The 27,697-nt window shown below is 39.3% G+C and overlaps 1 protein-coding gene across 5 annotated transcripts in view; it reads right to left on the bottom strand.

Annotated features, from left to right (window-relative positions):
- Positions 1 to 567: 567 nt before the first annotated feature.
- Positions 568 to 27,697, bottom strand: part of Mhcl (Myosin heavy chain-like) — a 303,279-nt gene continuing 276,149 nt past the window's right edge. For all 5 annotated transcript variants that reach the window (XM_083128453.1, XM_083128454.1, XM_083128455.1 and 2 more), the window contains 8 exons: positions 14,964 to 15,113; positions 12,893 to 13,058; positions 9,232 to 9,479; positions 8,504 to 8,701; positions 7,168 to 7,422; positions 3,349 to 3,668; positions 2,117 to 2,254; positions 568 to 1,429 (listed from right to left, as the gene is read on the bottom strand). In XM_083128453.1, coding sequence (XP_082984579.1) covers positions 1,318 to 1,429; positions 2,117 to 2,254; positions 3,349 to 3,668; positions 7,168 to 7,422; positions 8,504 to 8,701; positions 9,232 to 9,479; positions 12,893 to 13,058; positions 14,964 to 15,113 — 1,587 coding nt within the window. In that variant the 3' untranslated portion in view covers positions 568 to 1,317. The remainder of the gene's footprint in view (positions 1,430 to 2,116; positions 2,255 to 3,348; positions 3,669 to 7,167; positions 7,423 to 8,503; positions 8,702 to 9,231; positions 9,480 to 12,892; positions 13,059 to 14,963; positions 15,114 to 27,697) is intronic.

Genomic DNA, 27,697 nt, shown 5'->3' with positions numbered 1-27,697 from the left:
GATAATCCCCAACTCCCCCCTTACTATCAACAGTGGAACCTCAAATTTGACCACAACAAAATTTAAAATTCAGAAAAAACGTAAATTTGGAGTTCCATTGTATTTACGTAAGTAAAAGCTGTGTACTTACGCATTTTAATTTTTTTTGTGGTCAAAATTGAGGATCCACTTTTGAGAGTAAAGGCGGAGGAAGGGAATATTACTTGATTATTCCCATCCCTCACTTTATTCTCAATTGAAAGTAGTAAAAAGGGGTTAGGGATTGATTATCATTTCAGAGGGAAGAGTGAGGGAGGTACACATTATCAATTGAGAGTAGAGAACAAGGTAAGAATAATCAATTCAGAGTAAAGAGGTAGGAATCGCAGATTGTGTAAGTATAATACTCATCCACTAATATTAATTAATCAATAGTTTGAACAACCTTTAATTGTTACAATTTTCAGGCATCAATATTGGTGGTGGTATATGTTAAGAGTAGTACTGACTCAACCTTAACTATAAGTAAAACATTCATTGGTTTTTATTACACTAAAAAATCAAAAGGTATAATAAATAAAAACGATCTTCATCAGCTACTATTTTAATAATCCATCGATTTGAACTAAAATTTCACAATCAACTCCAAAAAATATCATACAGACAAACACAAACTCACTCCCATACATGCACACGAACACACACAGCATAATATATATATTTACATATTCGAATGTATATTCTTCAGACACTCTCGCTGATCTGTTTCCATCGGCAGTCGAATATATACACAAGAAGAGGTCTTTTATTGTTTTTTTTTTCCGAACTCCTTACATTAACATGCACAGAGAGAACATAATTTATTCAAATGTACAGCTTAGCAATTACAATAAAATAGAAGTTACATACATAAGTACATGATATATTATAATTATCCCTGGGAATCACACAAAACTTTTCTTCCATCCTTGCAACAGTTACAATGTATTGTAACCATCCAACGATGATTTATCTCAAACATTCTTAAACATTTTTTGCTTCCCAACAATATCCACATTCTGACTATTTTTTTAAAAAAAACATCCATGGAAAACAATTACTGCCACATTAAAAAATATATGACAGTAATATGTACTTTCATTCTCTTACGAAAAGTAGAGCAGAGAAACCAGAATTGAATAGTAGCGTACATCAATTATTATTTTGTTTACGTATGCTATATGCTTAGGTGTCTCGTTTCTAAGAGCTGTGAGGCACTTCTGCTCATTTTCAAATCAAATACTTCTACCGTATTGTCTTCTTTCACGGCTGGAATTTCAGCTTTCCTTAGTCTCGTGATCAGGCGTAAGATTCTTTACCAACTCCGTCGGCCTCCTTCAACCCATCAACAGTTGCATGTTCTCTCTCGATAGGCGATGCTTGCCCAGCATCGCTCAGTCCTTCTGGAGACCTGAAATAGAAGAGTAATATAAACTGCCAGCCTCCAAACATGATTTCCAGGTTGTCCGGGCAATTTTTAAAATAAGTTTCCAGACCATTTTGTGGTGTTTCAACATGTTAAGTGTTCAGCTTCACTTTCTATTCAAGAGAATCAAATTATAAGAACAAAAATAAACTATGGGGCCTCCCAGATGGCATAGTGGTAATGTCAACATCTTGTAATAGAGGGTCCTGGGTTTGATATGTGGTGGAGGCAATGTGGTTCGGGTCCCACTTTAAGCTGTACGTCCAGTCCTCCCAATTAGCACCTCTGTGCATAAAGTGGACTTCAAGCAAAAACTCATTCAAGGTCAAAAACAAACTAGGCTATAGATTATCTCCATCAACAGGTTGATTCGAGGAAATATGGATATTATTTGTATTCTCAAATACAAGCAAGTATAAATAACTTGCAGGTTTTTTGGATAAATTTTCAAAATTCCCCTGATCTTGAAGGTTTCCCAGGTTATTGGGAACCCTGAAATTTACAAACCTATGTGCCAATTGTAAAATATAATAATAATAAAGTGATTGCAGCAAGAACCTGTGGATATAACATACATATTTTCTTCCTTCCTACAATTAAGAACATACAATATATTGGCTACCACAATTACAGGATATACTTGCATCAAAATATGAGAAATGCAGAACGTACCTGCAGCTGATGTCCAAGTCCAGAGAATCTGCCCTGCTTCCTGCTCTGGGTGTGATGTTTGCCATCTGACGTGCTCGCAGTTTGTGGTTAGCCAGGAAAGTGTCGATGGATTCATCCGAACTGTCACTGTCAGCTTCGCTGCAAAACAAATCATGTACGTTAGGATACGGGCAGAATAAATTTTGAAATTATTTCCCAAAGTTATTTCGTAAGAAGCAAAAACAATTTTTTTTAACTCTTGAGTGTTGTTGAACAGCACAGATGTATTACTCAGATGTCTTTCACAGAAAGCTACACAGCATACTTTTCCTTTCGTTTCATTAGGCAAGGGGGGGGGGGGGGGGCAAACTTGTGCACATCTGTTTTCCTCTCGCTTCCCCTATCTCTTGCCTGTGACTACACTGCCACAGGACATTCTTATCTTGACGAAGCTGAAGGTGGTAAATACGCATTTGCTGAACCCTGCAAGGTACACTGAGTGTTGAATGGAATAAACTATTGGGTTAGGTGAAAGCTAGTTTTTTTTTTTTTTTTTTTTTTTTTTTAAAAAAAGCAGTGCTTATTAACCCTAGCTTACAGTGCCTCACAAGAAACACCTCAGGAGGGGGCCTCTGAGACCCACATATTTTTCTATCACTGAAAGTACTGAAAGTCAAGAAACCATTTTGTTATTCAATCATTGGTTTCATTGTTTTTGATATAGATGGTTATAATAATAATAATTGAAAAAATTACCATCATTAACATAAATCAGGAACCAGTTATTGCATGCATGCCATGCACATATTTTATCATTCACTAAACCTCAGAAAACCATATTAATGTTGCTCTTTTGTTTATATAGGTACAGTTATACAGTCATTATAATAATTACAAGAACTACCATAATTAAAAACCTATTGTACACTGTCATGCCATTGAGCAATGTCAGAACATACATCCCAAGGTGGAGGTCTGATAAACCCACTGTGTGAAATTTTGTCTCCTATATACATTACCTTTATGATTTTATGAAAATTTAAGGTGGAGAATCAAAATACAGGAAGTGGTGGGTGGCCTGGCAGTCCCCCTTGGGTAAACTAGGGTTTACTTGAAAGAACATCTTCCAGGTTCATTACTGAAGAAATATATGCAGTCCTCCCAAACATGTATGTTTAGGAACGCTGCCTTAGGAACTCCCGTTAGGAATACAAGACTGAAACAATGATGGGGAAAAAGTTATAAACCCCTACCTGTCACTTGGCTCTGTGTCGCTTTCTATTTCTCCCTGGATGGCCGACTGGAGATCTTCTATCCTCTTCAACGCGAGCCTCAGATCTCCCTTGGCAGCAGTCGTCTCCGCCTCCGCAACCTCAATCTGCTTCTCGAGATCCTTCTTCTTCTGTGCAGACTCTGCCTCTCTCGCCTGCAGGGTTGCGTGGTCCTCCCACAGCTCCCTCACCTGCCTTTGCAGCTTCCGTATGGTGTCCTGCGCCATCTGCTCTTTCGTCCTCAATTGAGTTGCTTCCTGCTGCAGTTTTTCTATTGTCTCTTTAAGCCTGTTGATCTGCACCTGCAACACATTTTTTAAAAATTTGTAGTTGCACTCTTTTCAAAGAACTGCTATGATATTCCAAAATCTGAAAATTTACGCTTAGAATTCTAGAGCATTCACGTGGATTACTTTTACTGCTGTCTAGATATTCTCAATAGTTTCGTGGCTGTGTATTGAGAATATCTGAACAACAGCGAAAATAAACTACATGAAGATTCACGTGAATACTCTAGAAGGAATTCTAAGAATATGTAATTTTTCAGATTTTCGAATATCAGTGGTTCTTTGAAAAGAGAACAAAATTCGAAGAAAGCTGCCTTCGCATCGGCCAAAGATCCACCCCACTTTCAGCTTTCTCTCGAAAGTAGGGCTGAGCCGATACCACTTTCAACCTTTGCCAGAACTGATGTCGATACTCTCGCAGATTCCCACCGTTAGTGTTTGAAAATTGTTACAATTAAAAGTTGTTCAAAACACAGTAATATTAGTGTGCAAGTATTACACTCCAATTACATGCATCAATTTAGCCAGAGTTTTGATTTGGAACTATTTAAATAAATGTAATGCAATCACAAATCCAGTTTAACATGCAGATTCCAACCGATACTGATACCGATACATGAAAATTACAACAATCAAAATTAGTTCAAGATATTGATCAATATTAGTGTATAAATAATCTTCTCCAATTATATGCATGAATTTAGCAATAAATTTCCTTTAGAATATTCAAGAATTACATCAGAATATTAAAAATAGATGTCATGTAATCAAAAATAGAGTTATTTCATAATTTGTGCAAAATAAAAAGAAAGTTTGAATTTTGCATGATTTCCAAGATAATTAGACTTCGCGAAAACCTTGCACAGCATTTTTGAAACCCAATGTGCCAGAAAAGTATCGGCAGGTATCCGTAGATGAATTCCAACCAATACTGATACCACTAGTATCAGTCGATCAGCTCAGCCCTAACCAAAACAGTAAAAAATTATCATCTGGTATTGTTAAATAAACTCAAACTGATACATTATGAGACCGATGTGTCGGCTTCACTCTAATTGGAAGGTAAATCACAGTCTTAAAATACATAGTACTGTACATCCCTCCACAAACTTTTGCATTGTATCAATGCTACGGCCTATTGAAAAACTGACTTGTTGCAATCCTGAATTCATGAAACCATTCTGAACAAGTTCACAATTGCACCGATGAAATAACTTTGTAATTTCCATTAACAAGATGTACAACCTATCTATAAATATACAGGGTGTCATTTTAATGGCGCCCACGGACCACAGATTTGTATAGAGGACATCAAAGCAAACAACTTTTCTCAGTAACATTTTTCTCGTTGGTGCGTCGATTCGACGCTACAGCCGTTCAAAAAATACTGTTTTGCCGCCTGAATGCTGGCAACCCAACACAACATTTGATCGTATCTGTGACGTCATTTCCTGCAACGAAACGGCGCACGGCAGGGTTACAAGGAACACACAAATTTTGTGAAAAATGCCAAAGTACCAACCACATTATTAGCTGTAAAACGTAGCGAGAAACGCGTCCAGTAAACCGAACATCATAGACTACCTGCCAGAAGATCAGCAGTCATCTCAGGGGAAGGGGGAATTGAACCAACGATATGAGAAATGGTAAAAAACGTATTCAAAATGAAGTGTCAATATCGGATTTTGTCTCAGCCTACATGCCAAATATCAACAACAATAAATTTTATTGAACTTACAGATTACATGTGGCTGTTTACGCCCCACTATATGTCAAACATTTGCAAATCTCGTTGCAAGGTTGATATCTACAGGTTTGTGTCCAGATGCCTTGTGGTACTTTTGTGCTGATAATGGAAGTATCCAAGGTTCACGTTGTTACATTACGGCTAAAATACGTACAACCACAGTAACAACCTAATGATGAATCAGTAGCGAATATAGTGCCCTGTTCACAGTTGCAAACTTATTACATGTGTATCCGGTTCATAGATAAACACAGTTGTCGGAGAGCTTGTATTACTACTACTTATATCCCTGTATTTGCAACCATTTTTGCCACTTGCCTCATAATGCCCTGAATATACATTATATTGTGTGTCATAGACAACTAGTATCAGAAGGACTAAGTGGATAGACTAAATTGTAGATGCCAACTTAGTAACTAGATTTGCAAATATTTGACATGTAAGCTGAGACAAAATTTGATATGACCACTTCCACTTGAATTCTATTTTTTTTCTATCATTTTTCGTATTATTTGTTTATTTCCTGTTAGGTTACAGAACGTGTTTTCTCATTTTGTTTTACAGTGCATAATGTGGCTGATTGTAGCTATGTCAGTTTTCATAGAATATGTGTGTTCCTGGCAACCCTGGAATGCATCGCTTCACGACGGGATATGACGTCACAATTGCAATCAAATGTTCAAATGTTGTGTGTGGTCGACAGCATTCAGGCGGCAAAATGGGCTTTATTGAACGACTGTAGCGCTGAAATGACGCACCAACGAGAAAAATGTTACTGATGTCCTGTATACGTTTCCGTGGTCCGTGGGCGCCATTAAAATGACACCCTGTATATCAAGATAGTATATTGGAATAAGTCACATAGTAAAGTAACTTTGGCTTAGGAAAAATTTTCAAGTATCAAGCTTACCAAAGTCCCAAAGAAGACAAGAGTGTCTGACATAAAGTCTCATTTTTGTCTTGCTTTTACAGATACAGTGGAACCCCGATTTTACATTTTCTACCATTCAATCTTGATGGTCAACAGAGGGAAATGTTATACAATTTTCCTAGAGTTTACATTTTCTCCGCATTTCAAGTTTCTCAACTTGGTCCCGTGAAAAATGTAAAATCTGAGGTTCCACTATATTTGCCCTGTTGTCATTCAAAAAACTGTCTGTCTCCCTAACTTCTAATAACTATAATTTACAAATATGTTCTTTAAGCTCAGTGTTATTTCACAATGTGGATTTAAGCTACACAGGTCCTAAAGTTAGTGTCTACAGACATTACAAACAAAAATTACACCAGGAATATTGATATCATATATCTTTGATAGTAGTATAAGTTTTAAAGGAGTAGTTAGTTAATTTAAAGAAAAGTGCTTAATTTTCAAGAAATAATATTTAGAATCATAATCTAAATTAAACTCTGGCATAAAAAAGTACTTTTGAGGTTCTACGCCAGTCAAAATTTATGTTAATTACTCAGCATGTTGAATCCCATTGCCTCGGTTTTCTAGCTTTCCAGACCAAAGCCTTTTCCTACATTCCATACTATTCCCAAATTTCTTTAACCACCCAAATCCTGTCTCCATCGCAGTCCGAATCAAAGACTTTTTGCAATAATCAATCTATGAAAGAAACACACAGCATCATTTCCAAAATAAAGCTAATGAAAAATAAATTAACAATGAATACACAGAAATCTGATTTCACAGTAATTTTCATGCATACATTAAACAACATGCAAGTAAAAACAAACGGAATATTAAGCTGTATCCCTTACTTCCATCCTGGATTTCGTTGTCTGTTCCAATTCAAGCTTGGACTCCAATTCCCGAATCTTCAACTCCAACCTCTTCTGCGCCAAAGAGGATGAGGGATCCACCTCCATGGTTTCCAACCGCGTGTGGAGCTCTGCCAACTGCTCCCTCAGAGCTCCTCGCTCCTGCTCCAACTCCGCAAGTTGAGCTGCTTGCTCCTGCATTGTGATTTGGTCCACCGACAGCTGCTGGACTGCTGCCTTGTATTTCTTCATCACCTGCAGAAAGAAAAATGCATAATGTTAACACACAGACTGTTTAATTTAGACATTTACCATAACTGTATATTAATGTAGTTGTATCTCCACATTATTATTTCCTGCCCAGTGGTTAGGCTGACCATCATAGTGCAGTTGTTACCACAGCAACAGTACCAGAGGTACCAGGTTCGAATTCCCACCTGGGCATATCACCATTCATCCTCATTGTTGGGATTAGGCAAAAGTTATGCTAAATAACAAAAATCAACAGAGACAAGGCATCTCTCTATCAAAGTCCTTTTTGAAAATTCCTAGTCTTTCGAAAAACTACTATGACATACCAATTATCTACTTGATATGTAACAAAATGTATTCCACTGCTGGAACATCACGCATTGCAATCACATGGTAACGAACATTTATTAAGGAGATTAATGAACCATTCACTGACCATATGGAATTTTATATCCGATTGGTAGAATATCTGTTAGGCAGTGCTCGAAAAATCTTCTTCAGAGCTAGGTGCCAGGTCTGAAAATCAGGCACCAGAAAATCACCTACTAGTAATTGTGGACACTATAAGAAGCTGAGCCAGCCCCTGTGGCAGAGTGGTTAGCACATTGCACTTTGATGCCAGGGGTCCCGGTTTCGAATCCCGGACCAGGCTTGTGAGTGTCCATTCATCACCATCTTTGCAAATTAGCCAAAAGTGGCACAAAAAGCGAAGTAAAATAAAGCAAATCAATCAGTCTATAAGCTGACCATCACCGTATTCAAAACATCGCTAAATTATGTGAGTAAGAGGAAAATGGGGGGGGGGGGACAAAGAGTAAGAAATTGTTACTTATTGTATAGAATGTTCACAACGTTGATAAAAAAAATCATTTGCTAACTTACGCTGTACTGAAACTTGAACTTAAAATCTTCAAAGTTTTGTACACTGAAACTTAAAAAACGGCAATATTACAGCAAAAGATCAGTCGCCAAGCTGAAATTTTTAGTCGCCATGGCGACTGGGATTTTTCGAGCCCTGCTGTTAGGTATCAGTCAAAATTTCATATCAGTCTATCCTTAATTTACAAGAAACTTGTTAATTTACCTCAGCTAATTCCTCTTCGTTTTCTTCCAACTGCCCCCTGAGCTCCGTTCGCTCTCTGCCGGCAGCCACCGCCTTCTCCTCCGCTTCCGACCTCTGCCTTTGAGACTCGTCCAGCTGTGCTTGAACCTCGTGAAGCTCCATCTCCGCTCCCTGCCTCGCTTTCACAGCAGCGTTACGAGCAAATTCCGCATCTTCCAACTGGAAAGCAAAGACAGTATCCAACATCAGGAAATGAGCTTCAATTCACAAAAAGGGCAGAATCCATTAAAAATTTCCTTAGCATTATTTTTTCTCAAATTTTATACAATAGCCCATTTTGTTTAACAATTTAGAAAAAAAAATAAACACAGTTCAAAATATTCTGAAATAACTATGATGATAATAATAATACCAATAAATAAATGGGTTTTGTATTTTCTTCGTAAGCTTTCAATACAAAGCACACTCAAGTTAAGATGCTCGTATGAGTGTAAAATAAAATGTCAGTGTGCATTATACTGTGCCATGAAAGCACATGAGGTACATGGAGATTGTGTGATGAGCACCATGTTCCAGGTAGATCCTTTCCCTGTTCTCCTTTGACATTCACTGTAGAGGTGTTGGGTGAATGCTAGAGCTACTTAAGCTGGGATATCAATGAAAGTTCCTGCTGAGATCACCAATTTTGGAATGTAGTTGAAAAAGTATATTGAAATACAATGAGTCTATACAGCAACATCGGTGCATACCTGATTCCGCAGTTGCCGCAGCAAAGCTTTCCCTGGTGTTTCGTTCCGAGAGCGTTCCAGCATGGTCTGAGCATCCCGCAAGAGAGCCTTTGTCCTTCTGAGGTCCCGCCTCAGCCGATGCAGCTGCTCCTCGTCTGCGGCGTGGGCAGCTTTCTCCTCCACTTCGCTCAGCCTCCGCTCCAACTCGTGCTTCTCTCGCAGCAGCTGCATCCGCTCCTCGTGTTCGTTCTCCAGCTGAGCTTCCAATGCTGAAAGGACAGGGGAAGATATTGCATTTAATCAACACCTTAGATCAAGTAAAAGTAACGAGAGCAAAATAAAACGCTTCTTCAGTTAGGCTGGTTGTCCACAGGGTGAGGAAAATTGTTTGAAGCAAAATCTTCAGCGAACAAATGTTTTTGATGCTTTAGACATGGCCATATTAACAACTAAACTGTGTTTGGCTCAACCTGTCATCTTTACCATGCTAGCGATCACTCAATAGTTTTCTTTGCCATTTGGAAAATGTCATTTGCTGGCCAACAAAGAGTGAATGATTGATTGATTTCACCTCACTTTTCTGCCACTTTTGGTTAATCGTAAAGATGATGATGAGTGTCAATATGATGAAATAGATGAAGGGACATCCAACCTGGGACCCCTGGTATTGTAGTGTGCTCCGCTAACCACTCCGCCACAGAGTTCGGTACAAGGAGTGAATGGAAAGCAGAGAATCACATATGTGGTGTTGCCATCCTCTCTTTTTGAAGTCTTATTAAGGATATTCATTCTACTAAGTTTTTTTGGTAGAGGTTAGTATGCTGTGGCTACATTGGTGCGTTCCTGTATAAATTACTTGCAGCCTGGCTTCCCCACAACATGGCATTGACAGTAAACAATGACAATGCTGCATGGTTTCTGCTAGAACGGTCAAAATTTGCCAAAAGTGAAAAGTAATGTTTTATATCATACATACATTGCAATTTTGACTAAGTGTCAAGGTCCAGTTTTCAACACTTGAGAACAATGAATACACTAGCCTGCAATGGTTCTGTGGTAAAAATGAAAATAGCCGATTCAAATAGACATCAACAGGGGGGGGATTCATGACGTGCTTGCATCATGGGAATTTTTTGGGGGACAAAATTTTATAGTTTAGCTACCATATCTTGACACAAAAATGGGGGGGATCGTTTTGTTTGACGATTTTATGGTTATTAGATCTCCTTTATGATTTAACAACATCCACAAGAACAAAATTTCCTGTAGCAAACATGAAAGTGAGCTGTGCTTTTTCCTTTTTTTCTCTCTTAATTTCAACTTCAATGAAAGGTTTCAAATGTCATGCACCTTTCGATTGTTCGCATCTCGGCCAGTGGTAAACAATGTCTGGTGTTTTCTTTGTGGTAGTTTCGAGTCAGCTCGGAACTTCCGACATGCAGATTTCTGGATGATTTCAGGCACGATTTCTTTCTTGTAAGTGTTCATGTGCTACAATTGACTGGATAATTGTAAAATACTGTCAGTTTTCTTTGTGTAGAGCATTGGAGGGGGGGGAGGTGGAACTTTCTGCCCCCCCAAAAAAAATTCATCGAGAGGGACAGATATTATGTATATTTACATATATAAAATATTGTTTATATCAACCTTGCCCCCCCCCCCCCCCAATTTATTTCAAGTTGCTGCCTCTGCTGTAAAGCTTATGAATTTCGAAAATTTAATTAAAAGAAAATCAAATTATCAACATTCAAACAAAAATCAATTACTGTGTTTTTATCCAAACTATATTTGTGTGTGTTTGGAGGGGGATGATAAACAATTCTTTTGGGGGGATTTTGATGAACAACTTTGGGTGGGAGCACCTCTGGACAGCAATGACCTAAATCCGAAAATAACAACAGTTTTTGTGTATCACATCCAGTTGGTGCACAATTTAAGTTTTTGCTGCAGCATGTGTCATCATTGTGCGGAATATGAACAAAGATCTTGAATGAAACAAAAATGGAATAAGAAATACATTAGACATGATGCATAATGACACTGTTGAAACATTTGTGGGTGTTGTATGTTCAATGGGGAGGTACAGAATATATATATATATACTTCTTATATTTCAGAGTGAAGGTAGGTGATGAGGATAAATCATTTGCTCCACATATTGCATGTAACACTTGTGTCGAGGGTCTACATTATTGGTATCAAGGAAAACTGAAGGCAATGCCGTTCGCAATACCTCTGGTGTGGCATAAACAGAAAAATCATCATGATGAATTATATTTTTGTTTGTCCCAAGTTACTGGTTACAACAAAAATAGAAAGGAATTAAATATCCCGATCTGCCATCAGCTAGGTGGCCTATTATGCATGGACCTGACTTGCCAGTGCCTAAACAAACACAAAATGTACGTAACACTGAATTTGAAAGCAGTTCCTCATATTCAAGCAGTGATGAAATGTATCCCGAAACAGAAGAGTTAGACACTTCATCGAAACTATTTACCCAACCTAAGTTGAATGATTTGGTACACTACCTAGGGCTAACGAAAGAAAAAAGTTAATTACTTGGCTCAAGACTGCGTGAAAAGGATCTCGGCTCCTGGGGTTACATTTTCTTGGTACAGAAATCGTGGCAAACATTTTCGGAAATACTACACACAAGAAGGTGTTGCACATTCTACATACCTAGCTGATTGCATCTAAAGATATCAGTTTCGCGGTTACACGGAGATAGGTAATTAACTCTGATACACTTACTATTAATTTTTCCATGAACGTTTTTTTTCGCGATCGATTTTGCCACTGTGGCAAAATCGATCGCTGAAAAAAACCTTCGCAGAAAAATGAATAGTAAGTGTATCAGAGTTAAATACCTAGCCGAGTTACGTAAAACGTTGAAGTTACTTCTGGAGAAAACAAAACAAAATTATTCTTAAGTACTATGCTACTATATTACGTATTATAATTTATTGTATTTATCTTTTATTTGCAATTTCTACATAATTTCTAGATGTTGCTATTATCAATAAATTGATATAATGAAATAACATATTTTGAAATACACTGACATGATACAACAAAACAGAATACATTTTCGAAATCAGCGTATTGCAATTATTAAAAGTCACCTATTGAGGTTCATACCACAGAAAAAAAGTTTTAATTTGCAAGCTAGTGATATTTATGTATAAATGGTACATGCGAACAGATTGTACCCATTGGGTTCAATGATAATTTCAGAAAGATTATCTGATGGCATGGATTCGAATTAATGATAGAGGGGGGGGGGAGTACCAGAGATTTTCCACTCGCTCTAAACTCAAGTATCCCTGGCAATGGAGGGAAAGGTGTCACATCTGTAATAAATATATCTCCCAATGTCAATTTTTAGACATATTTATTTACATGTATGCACATACTGTATTTTGTTTACACCTGAATCTAGTGATATATTGCACCCTCTCCCAAAAGCAAGAAGTTTAATTCACACACTGGAGTCGTTAAAAAATTGTGCGAGTGGATGTCATTTCTTATTTCTCTATAAATTCCAAAAACGTTCCACAATCTGTACAACTTAAAAATTGAAAACACCACCTTACACTTAGTATCCACCCACAGATGAAACACCATTGTACAGCTGCATCTGAGAATCAAAAGCACTGGTAAATAGATAACAGTGACTTACCTTTAACTTTCTTCTGTGCATTGCACCTCACATCTTCCAACTCCTCTTCCCGCTGAGCTATCTCTCGGCGATTCTCTTTGTTGTGTTGTTCAAAGTTCATTTCCAGACGCAGCTTGGCTTGTTCCAGCAACTGCACTTGAGCAGCCAAATCGTCCAACTCCTCTTCCTGTAAGAAAAATAGGAAATTGAGGGGCAGTGGTCATAAAAATCTGCATGTTTTCTTCCCAGAAGGAGGGGTGGGTAAGCAATGCATCCCCCCCCCCAATACACTGTCTCAGTTGGAGTTATTTTTTGCAATGATCTACACTCACTGTGCAAATTAAGCCTCTTGTTTTGGGAGGGGGTGGGGAGATATGCCACTGAGTGGTATATTTGTGATTTCATTTTGGAGGGTAGATTTTTTGGGGTATGCAAATTTGTAGATGTTACCAGCCAGTAACATACACTGGGGGGGAGAGGGGGGTAAAATTCTTTGTGGGGAGGGGGAATACCCAGCATTCTCCCCGTTAATTTGCACACTGTCCATAGTAGTCTTATCAGTTTGTATAAAATTACTAATTCAAATTCTTCCGACTGAAATGAAATTTCATGTGCAATATGTAATTTTTAGGTTGACATTTATTTATCCAAGGGGAAATAGCCCTCTTTGCCCCCCCCCCCCCCCTTCTCTGGATGCCCATGAAAGTGGCAAATTTTTGATCAGATACATATGGTCTTCTGTAATTTAAAGTCACAGCTGAGCATTCTTAGCAACAATATTTTCAAAAGTTTTTTTCCCTTTAAAGAAACACATCAATACTGTGTGTTATATAAATTTAGAAAAATAAGACCAATCCTCCTCACATGAATTTGCAACTAAAATTGTTTGGTTCACAAGTTATTTGAAATAAACAATAATTCTCTTACACTGCAGCATCAAACTGTCTGAAACTGTTTGCACATTTTCTAGCAAGTCCTTAAATGTAACAATTATTTTTTGTAAAGGGAAGTCTTCGTCAAGATTTGCAATTTACTATTTTCAGCTTGAGATGAAGGAGGTGCTCGTAGAAGAAAAATTAGTTTTTAGGCATCCAAAAATATCGACATCTCTGTATTAATCACAATGATGAGGATGAATGACAACTTGATATATAACTTAGTGGCCATTCACTTTCCTGATGTGGTTTTGAAATAGCAACATTATACTCCTTTCAAAGCAAAATGGAAAATTGTCTTAACCCATGGTGCAACTGTCTGTGAGGGCCAAAGCCAACCTACCGACTGCCCGCCTCACTCCCACTTGCCTCAGCATATGTGGGGCATCATTCAACCACTTAGGAAGTGATGTGTGGTCAGCACAACGAATCCCCAGTCATGGTTGTAGGTTTCTATGACCAGGTTACGCTACTCATTTGTAGCACCCCAATTTCCCCACGATGGTGGGTAGCCACCGGTTCCATACACAGGCCGAAATCTCAGGAGAATTGTTACGCTTTCCCCAAGGAGACTTGAACCTGCATGCATCACATAGCCAGAGCCCAAAGCCTTAGACCGTACAGGCATGTTGCAGGATGGAAAATTGTTCTACTGTCCCTTAATCTACACAATGATGCCAGGAATATGGGTGTGAGGACGTGAAGAAGGGGAAAGGCATGGTTTGAAGGAGGGGGGTTACATAATGGCAATGCGAGCCCTAAATACCGCACAAAACATATGGGTTGAAAGAGTATTCATTCGTTTAGTTTTACTTGTTTGGTGACAGGAAAGGGAGGGAACACCAGCTGAACAGTCCTATGGTTTATGTAATGCAAGCGCAAGAGAGCAACTTCTTACACTAAAATACTTTTCAAAACTGAATTTCATGCAGTTATTCCATTTCCAAAACATCATTCCAACCCAAGATTACTTGTTGTCAATCCCTATTCACATAATAATGGATGTCAAGTACTGTCAAAGCTTCACTTTTTATAACAAAAATCTACATTTGAACATAAAATATGCACAAACATACATCAGTGTGTGTGCCCTGTTAATTTCAAACCCTGCCTTTTACATGCAAAGAAAACTACAATAACAAGTATTATATGCTTACCTGTTCTTTAACCTTCAAATCCAACTCATGCTTTGCTTTCTTCAACATTGCCACCTCCTCTTCAGTTTTTCCACTAAATGTTAATTCATCCAGTTCCTTCGTCAGAGCATTCAGCTTCTCGTCCTTTAGTTCCAGTTCCAACCTCATGGCCTACAAAGAAATAAGGAAATAATTATTCATTATATAGTAAGTAATTACTAGGCTAACTTCGGCAGCAAGTTTCTTAGTGATAATGGCATGTTTCAGCTGTATCAATAATATATGAACTAAACTAAAACTAAATTCCATGCTCAACAGCCCTCAAAAGTTTAGGGGCTCCACTGGAAATCGATCCCAGGACAGCTCGCACCAAAGGTGAGAGTGATAACCATTTGTCTATGTAGGAGCCCATCAATTATATTCGAACTTGACAAAATGAACCATGCCATTACACATGCGTGCACTTATCTAATATAGTTACAGAGATCTTCTACTTGACATGGATAAAAGAGGAGGAAATCATTTTAATCTTGAGACATACATATTGCTTCCTAATTTCAACTTAGACTATCATGATTCAGTTGAAGTTTACACAACTGTTGCACTATGTATGCTTTGGGAAAAGGAAGTAGATTACATAGAAGGACTGGAGGAGGAAGAACATTAAAAATTAAAAATAGTTGTCCTCATGTGTCAGTTGAAGGCAATTCTGTGTGTCCATCGTAAGCCAGATACAGGCTTTTAAAAATAACATAAACAAATATGTTTAAGTTTACATGTATTTCTTATGGAGAATATAATTTTTCTTTAATCAAATGTTTTCATTTTGACATTTCTGGTTTGACATTATTTCTTTTGGCCTTTCTCCTTGGTTTAGGATTGTTTAATTTTAAAGAAGCATGTTCCTAGGGTAAATATTATGAAGTAATAGTTTCATAAGTGCCTGTGCTCTCGTTCCACCCTTCAAACTTCTTCAGAGGGTGATGGATCTTCAGAAGAAAGGTGTTCATAAATACCATGCAAAGGGTGTCCATTTTAGCTACAAGGACATTTATTTATTCAATTTTTTTTGTTTGCAAGAGGTTGGAACTGGCTGACAGTTCCAGCAGAGCATGCTATTTGTATAATTTCTTCTCCCACAAATGTCACTAAATATATTACCCCAACCCCCCCCCCCCCTACTAGTGCTATCCCCTATTATACATGTATCCAAACACTTATTTGTGGAACATAATTTTAAATTTTGAACACAGATTTTGCCTGAGAAAGCCATTCCAGCGGTAAGAGAATGTCACATGCAAGTACAGCCATTAATTTACAATATACGAGGGCGTGCTGAAAAGTAATGTCTCTCACATTTTTGTGACGGTGTAAAGACATTTTGGATTTTGAGCAACCATGCATTGTACTCTTCAGACTTTCCCCCTTCTCCATTTCAAACTTCTATCACCAGAGGTTGCTGAACTAGAGCGAGGAAAATGGCAGCATGTAACCATACTATGTCGGTGTACCTGAAACTGCATGTGGTGACCGTGTTTCTAACTGCACAAAATGTGTCCTCCAATTGACATTCATTAAAGAATGAAGACTTTTTATGGCAATGAATGTGTAACGTCAGTACTGTATGATCTTGGGCTGTTCATGTTCACAATGAAAACCCCTGCCGAGGAACTCTCAACGTGTGTGACAAAGAACTTCTTGAGAGTTAATCATTCTGATCTAGTTGCAAGAAACGGGTGAGGGTGGAGAGATGCACTTTTTTTAAAATGTAGAGCAATTACAATCCAAGATTCCTTCATAGAAAGAAATGACGGGGGGCGGATTTTTTTACACTAGCCTAGGAACGCAAATGTTTTAAATCCGGACCTGTCCCATTTAATTCAATTTATGTTTCTTGGTATCAAAGTATTAAAAAAACCTTCGAGTTTACAATAGGCATTCAAAGCACAATTTCACCACACAGGAGGTCGCCATTTTCCCAACTCAAGCATGGGTAAAGTTGGAAAAAAAAAAAAAGATCCAGAAAAAAATTAAAACAGACAATTGAGAGCTTCAGTGCAAATTTCTCCAATTGGCGAGAAATTGTTCTGACATGCATGAACACTTTATTGCTCGCTGGAGCATAAAACGTAAGTATGGTGGCGAAGAATCACTCGGAACTGGTTCAATGAAAACAGTATTCCTGGCCCTTTGGCAAAAGGCTACGCCTCGTGAAGCAGGATTCTTGTTTCTACCTACGACACGATAAGAGCTTGCCAGTCTCAGGCAATGGAAGGTCAATAAAATGCGGCAAGTTAAAATATTGCGTTGTTGAAAAAAAGAGGAGCGGCTACAGAACAAATACTTCTTACGATCTCTTACAGCAACGTATTGCCGAGGCTGTCAAGTTACTAGGTCATTTTCAAAAGAGCCTGCGGCTACTACATTGTGGCCGCATTCCGACAGACGGTGAAGGGGGTGGGGTAGCCAGTCATTCTCTAACGGGACTTCCGAGGTCGTTTTTGAGAGTTCAGTGTGTGCAAGGGCAGAAGTACACTTTCGACGCTGGATTTTGCAGAATCGCAAATCTCTCCTCTCCATGACGGAAGTTTAAAAAACACTGAATCGGGAAGAACGGCAACACTCACTCGAGTCGATAGGATAAGTAATGAAGAATCCTTGTCGAGAAATGGCCGTTTAGCTACTTACAGTACATTCGTTTCTAAAATGTGTTATTACGCTTCTCTTAGGGGGCTTTTGCAGTGGATTGCACACACGCACCAGACATTTTCCTAAAAACCCCCGTCGTCAACTTGTATTTTCTCTGCTGAACAACAGGAAGCCAACAATAAAATTTAATATCCGAAAGTAGTGAGAAATACAATGGTCAATAAGCCACTTTCACATATAACCAAGTTTAATATTTACGTAAAATACATATAACCACTTAAAACTACAAGCAGACAAATACTAATATGCGAATGCTACAGATTTAATACTGCATACGTATATTTTACGGTATGGTTCAAATCCAGACAGTGCTATAATGGCACTTGATCAGTACAGCACCCTACCAGTTTATATTTATCGTGAACAAAATCCCTTCATAAAAGAATCGAGGCTGAAAAGGAACCTATTCAAGCAGGTAATAGTAGTAATAATGTCAAATGAAGAAAATACCGGACGATGTACACCCGCGTTCCAAGACGCCAAACCTTTGTTGGCTTTCAATGGTCGCTGCTTTCAGTCAAAGTGGTTATTATGGTTCAGAATGTAAAAGTGGAAGAAAGCTGGTATAATGCTGCACCCACACACCTTCTAAAGAGAAAGTAATTACTTACTAATACTTATTATGAAAAGTGGCATTTCACCAGCGCCATCTCTGTTTACTGCAGTTTGCACAAGAGAAATTCATTTGCACATACACACACAGGCCCAGATGGCCGGCTAGCAATATCTAACACCCAAATATACAATTTCAGAACTTTTAAGTTAAGTTATGCACTAGGTTTAGAACATTTGAAATATCATTTTTTAAAAAATTGTCGTGGCCCTTTACAAAGCAATTCTCCTCTAGTGGAGGCTCGAGGCCGAAAACCCTCAAACCTCTCCCTAAATCTGTGCCTGACAATGCAGTTAAACCAGATCTGCTAAGGTTATACACAAAGGTGTGACTAAACATCCCCAGCATGCCTAGGATTTGTGGCGCGCGAAGTTTGATCACCATGCTTAACATCGCCTCGATAAAAACAGACATTTCGAGGCACAAGAACAAATATTTATTTTATTTCTCAAAGTTGTAAATTTACAACAGTTCATTCCAACACGTTTGAAGATCTGCAGGTGAACCAATTAAATTGTGGAACCTAATATTACCTGGGAAATAGAGCAGTATTAAGAAATGATAGGTTTTTAATTTTTATGTAGAAACAAGACATCGGGGAGGGGGTTTTCATTCAGTTTCGATTCAAGTTCAAACTAAGTAGGTTGTGCAACACACATTGTGTATCCTGTACAGCCACGGACAATTCTGGGTTGTGACGATTCAATTGAAGGTGAATGGGAGTGTTACAACCCAGAAGTGTCCGTGACTGTACAATGTGGGGTATTTGCAAGTGCAGTTGGAGGGAACTCCCCTTTATCGTTACAATTTCTTAGCCTTGAGGGTGATGCGCACACACACACAAGCACAGAATACCCCAACGTCGCTGAATCTTCTGTACAGAAAATATATATTCAGCACACAATATACATTAAGGGTTTCTTGATGCCGACGCTGTCGCCTTCTAATCACGTGGTCTATAGTTCCCACACTGCACAGGCTGAACCTTGCCTTTAATTAAGAATTACTTTAATTGAACTGAACTTACACATGTGTTTCCTGTAAATAAATGTTTATGTTTTCTCCAAAAGCATACGTCATTATTATTTGCTGCTGGTGTGGTCATGATACCAAGTAGAAAGAAGAAGATTTGTCGTCCCCACAAAACCACACTCTTAACGAGGCACAGAACAACACACAACGAAAGATCATAAAAAACGAAAAAAAAAACACTATCTTGGCACGACACAGAGTATTTAACACACAACAGCTCGACACCAACTCTAAAACTGTCCACACTGCGATGACGAAAGGCGGCACCTTGTTCCTGGTTCCCATGAGCTAGTGGTGCACGCATAAAATTCAGTACATTACTTCGAAATACATTCAGCGGGGGAGTGTGACGTCACACGACAGGTTACGTAAGAAAAACAATGGGTTCCCTCCAAAGGATAATAACTCATCTTGTTTACAAGTACTATCACAAAGCGAAAGCCAGCATTTCCAGTCCTTTGCAACGTCTCAGAGTGGGGGCTCGATACCCCCCAGGACCTCCTCGGTGACGTAGTGGTAACAGCGTCGCCTTGTAATCGAAGGTTCCCAAGTTCGATACCCGGTGAAGGCGCATAGTGATTCGGGTCCCACTCTAAACTGTAGGTTCAGTTTAGCCTGTCTGTGTTTCACCGCATAATCATGGAACTCTGTTTTTCCAGTCCAAATTTTCGATAACTTTTCATGGCGCAATCGTCGCGCCAGATAACGAAACCAATCATATAGGGGCGCAGAATCTTCAGACACAAAAGATCAAATTTTGTAAGTCCGTACTTCGCAACACTGTAGCAAATTTTCTCAAGTGCAATATTTCTACTATAATTCACAAAATCAATAGCAAATAATGTGTTAACTTTTGTTTTCAGACAGGAAAAATGTTCGCTAAACAGCCACGAAGAAATTATGCACGTCGATTTGGACTATTCAATTTTAATGTTTATTGACAAGTATTCCGTGAATCCCAATCATAACATCGTGTCCTATAGGCGCTGTTTCCTAGTTTCGAGATCGGAGTTCGCTACTATTGTTTACAAGAAGCTCCAACTGTCTTGGCCAGCACCGAAATCTTGGGAGCTCTCATCGGGGATTGAACTCTGAATCGTTCGCACCAAAGGCGAAAGAGCTAGCCATTTCAATACACAGGGGGTATAAAATAAACATAGTATATTCTGAGACCGAAAACTATCACTGCAGACACTACATGTCGTCCTCTTCACTTGGCGGTTATATACACAAAGAAATGTCGGCAAAATTAAAGAAACACAAAGATGTTAATTTTAATTGCTACAAACGCTTGCACATAAATGTTCACGACTTCATGCAAATTGGCAATCTACGTTTTATTGCATCGTTAAAGCGATTTAAACATGGGAGGCAATTTCAGATGCTTCTTTTACGCGGTAATGTATTACACCTACTGCGATGATCTCATAATTCCAATACTTGGACACACTTCTAAATCATTAGGGAAAACAACTTTCCTTAGTGTATCTGTTTGATGCCGTGTTCCAAGGCTATCAGCCCTGGAAAAAAAAGTCATTACGTATTATCTTCAATGTGTTCAAACGCGTCCACAGTTGGCACTAAGGAATTTACTCTGGAATTTCAATAAACAATGACATTGTAGCGTGACGTCATGTTTTGGGAGTCGGGATAGAGTCACGCTGATCAGCGAGCCAACGCACTGGCTTGTCTGAGTAAGAGGTAATGGTTTATGTGGAATTCTGAAATACCAAATTCTTGTGTGCTAGTCTTACAAGCCACAGATTAAAAAAATGAAAGACTCCCGGGTTAAAATCATAATATAGCGCCCAATCCAACTTCATACCCTAAAAACAATTAGCCATTCACGGGCAGGCTGGACAAAAAATGAGTAATGGGTCGTTTCCTTTGGAGTCATTTGATAATCGGTGTTCCGTTGCAGGCAGTTCCCTGTCGGCACGAACACACGAGGCTTCGTCACCAATTCGGTTTCCCGTGCAGCTGAGGAATTTCTGTTTCCTACGAACTTTATTACGTCATACTGGCGGCAAAACACTTGTCATACGAGGCGACTGACCTCATGCAAGATGCGCCTGCGACTTCCTGCAGAATAAGGAACTCTTGTCTACCAAATGTCACCCCTACGTGTGACGCGGGGCAGATCCATCTGCCGGCAGTCACTAAAATTAATTGATAAGGGCTCTAAAACTGCCTCTCCTAACCTAACCACATTATTAGAACTAACCGGAATTGTAGCACGGTGTCTACTAAAATAATAAATCCAAGGTAAAGTTGGAAATTATCAATTAAGAAAATAAATATGTATTAATGAAAAACCCTTACCAAAAGGCCAATTAGGATCAAAACTGAAGCTGTATTAACACGAGAATTAGACTTGCTTTATCTATTAATGCATCTTGAACTACATTTGGCAGACTAACGAGGCTCTGGCGTCTGGACTCACAGTCAGTATAATCGTATGTGGGGTTTGTGTTGTCGTCCCTATATATATGTGATTACCCCTTCATCAATCTTATCTTACTATACAATTCATCCTAATCTTCGCGATTAGCCAAAGGGGCAGAAAAGTTACAAACTAAACCAATTAATCAGTCACTGTGAGAGCAAAAATTCTTGACCGCAAGTACAATTTCTTGACATTTTTTTTTACTTCTTAAGCTACTTGTTGATTGCTTTACTTTTTCTTGACTTTTCTGACTGATGATTTGCCATCCGCATTTTGTGGCATTATGTCAGGATGCCTTCTCTTGGGACTGCTTTTGTCGACATCCATTTCCCTTGCTACTTCTAGCCGTGTTCATACAGGATGCGAAATCATTGAAAACTGGTGGGGGGGGAGAAAGTTCTTCATCTTCAAACCCCCTCCCCCACAAACATGTGTATATTATACGATATACATATTTGTAAAGGTCCCGGGTTCGATCCCCGGCCGGCTCAAACCCGGGAACTTTTCTAACGATGGAAGCCGTCTCGACGCCCACCCAGCGTCGAATAACATGGGTACCTGGGGGAAACCCTGGGGGGTAAAGGCGGTCAGGGGCGTGATGCTGATCACATCACCCCCACTCACGACCGGATCAAGAAAGTGTGGGGCGTTACCCCCACACCCCCTATACGCCTTTATGGCGTGGTGCTATGCACAGGGGAGCACTTTACCTTTTACATTTTTACATATTTGTAATGTTAATAAACGTAAACATAAAGAAGATAAAAAGGTAAAGTGTTCCCCTGTGCATAGCACCACGCCATGAAGGCGTATAGGGGGTGTGGGGGTAACGCCCCACACTTTCTTGATCCGGTCGTGAGTGGAGATGATGTGATCAGCATCACGCCCCTGACCGCCTTTACCCCCCAGGTACCCATGTTATTCGACGCTGGGTATGCGCCGGGGCCGCTTCCACCGTTAGAAAAGTTCCCGGATTTGAATACGTAAACATAAATTACTCAATTAAAAAAATATTTTATTATTATTAATACTATTATTATTAATAATTACATAAAGAAAATTAATTTGTTACTTTTATATATATCAGATATTGCAAAGAAGCGCTGGTTAAAGATGTTAATAAATTATGAAATAGTTCAAGTGGTTTTATTATGTGTAAGTTTTTGTTTAGTTTGTGCTTTATGTTAATATAAATCAATTACATTTCATAGTTATTATTGTTTTGCATTCTTGTTTTACTTTCATTGTGCGTATTGATGTAGATTTGTTAATGATCTCTTGAGAGAGAATGCAATACTCACAACTACACTAATTTGTGTGTTTTTTCGATATTATTCTTAGTAAAGTATATTTGAAATTAAAAGTAATTGCTTATCTTTTGTTTGTTATAACAAAAGCTCTCCACCCCAGAAATATTTGGTGGGGGGATTTTTCAGGCCAAGATTGTTGGTGGGGGGGGGGGGCACCCTGGTGTTCAACAGCAAATGCTATAAATGAAACACGAAAGACAGAAATATTCTTTTGTGGTCGACATTAGCATAAAGTCCTGTACCTTATGCAATGAGAGACAATCCGTTGTCCTTGAGTTGGTTGCCAGCAGAACTACTCAGATTGAGTCCTGTCCCTCTCTCAAGCAAGTTTCGGCAAGTCTCAGATCGCGTGGTCATTTTGATTTGTTAAAACTACCGCCTCGATTATTCACAGCTTTTCACAACTTCATGCAGCAACCAGTTCCAAAGGCTGAAACAGCTGTCATCACTGACAGGTTTGCACTTGAAAAATTTCAAAAACATGTTTTCTCAGCTTTTCGACAACACTCACTGACGTCCACAAGTTTTAGACTGGAATAACACATTTCTCGCTATTCCTCGGACGTTCATTTTCCTAGAAAAATGGAATTTTGCGTTCTAGCGCCGATTTGTCTCCTGGTAGCAATAAATTCGATCTACTCAAAAGATGTTTTGGTGTCGCATTGTGTACCGTACTTACAGACTGGCAGTTTATCAACCTTGAAAGGAAGACGAAAATATTGTGGTAGACGTTGTGTTCGCTCATTTCTATTGTTCCGATCCCGGATTATAGCAACTATGGGACTATCATCCGGACTACACGTTACCACTCCAATGGAAGCCTTTTGGTAGGGCTTTGCCCAAGAGTGGTTGTGCCACACAGGTACTAAATTTATATTGTCATGTTATTCGAAAGAGACAAGGACATGATGAAGCAGTGGCGTGCCCAAGGGGTTATCACAACCCCACCCTTTGGCCCAGTATTCCTAAACGAAAAGAAAAGAACGTCAAAGACAGATAAAGGTGGCAAAATGAGGGCTGACACCTTAAGAAAGTACACGTAATCCCCCCCCCCCTTTCGAAAATTCTGGGCACGCCGCTGCATGTAAGGGAGCTTCACCGGCATTTGTTCAAGTACAGCATTCGCTCGGTGCGGATATGGGATTCGAACCCGTGATTTTGCGAATACAAGCCCAACCACCCATTCTTTATTCATAGTGGTGGAGTGAGATAATTTCCGTAAAACCTCTGGCTGTTCTACATTTGAAGCTTCGGAGCGAGTCGCAACTTCGGATACCTCCAATCAATAAGCGAGCCGATGACGTCATCTCAACCCAGAACCTATCGCTAACCCTGTTGCTCGTGCTCTACACGCCCACTAGGCTTGCTAGCTAGACTCAGCTGCGAGATGTTCGGAAAATAACCTGACTACGTGCGCTTACACGATAAATAATGACAAGGAACAGTGTATAAAGGTTTTTACACTTGATGAGTGTGTAAATAGAGGCAATGTAAAGCTGACACGGCATTGGAAACACATGCGCATCTTTTACGTTGTCATATTTCCCCTCTTCAGGCTAATTGTGACGACGAGAATGAAATTATCGAAGTGACATAAAAGAACAGAATCCCCTATACCCAGGCCGGGACTCGAACCTACGGCGGCTCCTATGCCTATGTATGGAACACACGCTACGTTCACGTGTTAAATGTTAATCTTGCCTTGGCATTGAACTTCTACGAGAAAATCTAGTGTTGCCAACTGCAATCTAAAATTTGACTGCACGCTTTACAGGCAACGAGTTTATGGACATGACTGTCACGTAATAGTGACTTACTTAATAGTATCCTAATAACTTTCGTTTTTCAGAAACAATGAGATTACAATATAATGTGCACATGCACACTTCTTCCAACGTTTAGCGAGGTGAAACTCACTACAGGGGACAGCACCGACACGCATCGCAATTCTCATCGTGAGCTTAACCAGTGCAGTTAAATGAGAAATCATATTAATGTATCGTTTTTCATGCTGCGTCAAGCATACAAATGGTGGATAAAAGTACGCGGCACATTCGTTGGATTAGTGATTACACTCAAAACGCTTTCACCGCCGGGAAAACAATGCATTTGCCCTTCAATGACTTTTTCGTCGATAAAAAATGGATGCGGCCATGCTCTGTGGTTTCTCATTCGACAAAAGCTTCATTTTCCTCCATCCTGAATGGCGTGAGACTGTAATAGCGGTAAAAAGCTGCAGGGAGGAACCTAACAAGCGGACCAAGAAGAGGTGACTGAACTCAAGGTTGTAATTTTGGCGGTGAAAGTGCGAGGATAATTTCTATTCCACGTATGCAGAACTCTGTCTTATTAAGTAACGCACTGAACTCTCAAGTCTTCACTGAGTAGGGTAGATGTGGGAGTGGAAGTGAATCTACAATCTCCATTTATATTTTACTTGAACGTTGGTACGGCATGCACCCTAACTTATCTTCAAGTTGGATTGACTGCTTGCTTTGGTTTATTTTACTTCGCATATAGCCACTTTTGGCTAATCTCAAAGATGAGGATGAGTGATGATATGATGAAGGGACACTGACAAAGATCACAGATGCGCAGGCCGGGATTCGAACCCGGAATCTGGCGTCGTAGTGCGCTGTCATAATCACTCCGCTAGACTCCTTCAACATTCCTTGTATGTGAAAATGCAGCTTTCTGCATTACATTGGAGCTCATGCGGTGGGTAGGCATTGGCTGTGTCAAGAAACAAAATCTCCATTCCATTATGACCAACATAACTCTCGCCGAACGAAGACGTTAAATAAAAGTTGTGTTTTGAAACGGCCAGGTGAGATAATCAGTACTGGTCTTACTGTTTACACTTTACAGTATGATCCGAACTAGTATGTGACCCTACCGGGAATCGAACTCGGGGCCTATTTTCCAACTTTAGCAGGACGTCAAAACTAGACCACGGAGTCTAGTCTTCCGAATAGTCAGCAATATTCAAGTCCACTTACGCAATTATGGATTATGATCTAAGGAGAAGAGATCTGCGCTCCACTTTATTACTTCAATCACGTTTCATAAGAACTACTGTCATTTATCGGAATGTAAACATCTTGTGCTGAATAACAATGCTTTGGCACTATATGGCAGCTACAAAACATAGGCAACACAAGGCTTTTGTTACCGTAAATAGTAGACATTACTTTGTCCACCAAGTTGAGATAACTTCGCACTGTGCGCACCCAAAGCTTCTACGACCGCCTCAATGACTATGATTTAGTGGAAAGCTTTTGAGGCGACAGAGCGTGAAGCTAAGGAAAGTGCCTTAATGGGTGTTTACATTCGAACCGATAACATCGAGAGTTGCTGCGTGAACATTCAATTCCAAAGGTTTTCAGCCTCGATTGAGCATGACGTATTCAAGAGTGTTACACGAGTTATTTCACGTACCATGTGTCAAATAAAAATGCAAGTAAATACATTGTAGTTTCTGTGGCTATATTGGCTCCTGAAACCAAAGTTGTCACGTGTTTGTCTTACATCATTCGGGCTGTAAGCCTTCGCTGATGACACTCAAATGTCAAACTATCTTTCAGCACACAGTGGACTGCATGTGTGCAGGCTAATGTGGTCCTGGCGCCTGGATCCACAGCCAGTATAATCCTCTGTGAAGATTTGTTTTGTGTCATCATTGTGTATATGTTTTGATTTATTTTAATTTGCTTTTCTGCAAACTTTTGGCTAATCGCGAAGATGAGAATGTGTGATGAAATTGGTGAAGAACTAGGCGGTGTTTATCATTGTCCCATCTCATCACCACTTACCTTCATCGTTGCAACTCATGACCAGTGTAATCCTCTGTGAGGGTTGTTTTGTGTCGTTAAGGTGAAGAGGGACAATTTCGCACCACGTGTAAATTTATTTCAATATCGTCGGAATGGGCACTGCTACTAAAGAAAATCCAGACAGAATCAGAGAGTATGAATTTCTCCCCATGTTACAAGTGAAAGCGGTTTTTAAAGTTGATTATTAAGCTAGATACGATGTTTGAAAACTATGATGAATAAGTATTTACAGAATCCCATGTATTCCTTATGGAGAAACAACTCCAAATTCAACTTACGGCTAAACAAATGAGTTTCGACTCTTCCAAGGACAAATATCATCTTCAATGGATCCTGTACCCGGTCATATATTTATTTCCAACATCGGAAGTTTGATATTCTCAAGAAAACTAATAAAATAACTCCCCATAAGCGTTCTCCTTGCCTCCTACGGCCAATCTGGCAGTGTTGCCAAACCTGATGCGCATAAAAGAGCTAAATTTCGCCTTAAATTGAGCTAAAGTTGACTATCAAGGAGCTAGATTTAGGAAGGCTGGATAAGGTGCCTCCCATGGTAATTTTAGTTGTAAAGGGGGGAAGAGGCGCTGCTATAACCGGTAACTTTAAAGTGATGACAATCTATTCTTAGTTTTCACCATGTAGATCTGACGGCATCACCCATCTCAATAATCCACTGATGGTCGTATGAAATCGAAAATAAGAGATTACCGGATAATAATATTATCATCCTCACCTCCGCCACGGCCCTATATAAAAGTAACTGGGGAGGAAAGATGGGGTGGGGCGGCGCAGCCAATTTAATAATATCACGC

This window comes from Lepisma saccharinum, chromosome 9 (assembly GCF_977018435.1).
Source record: "Lepisma saccharinum chromosome 9, izLepSacc3.1, whole genome shotgun sequence".
Classification (NCBI taxonomy): Eukaryota; Metazoa; Arthropoda; class Insecta; order Zygentoma; family Lepismatidae; genus Lepisma; species Lepisma saccharinum.
The sequence above is the reverse complement of the archived record's forward strand: the minus strand, read 5'-3'. Positions and strand labels throughout refer to the sequence as shown.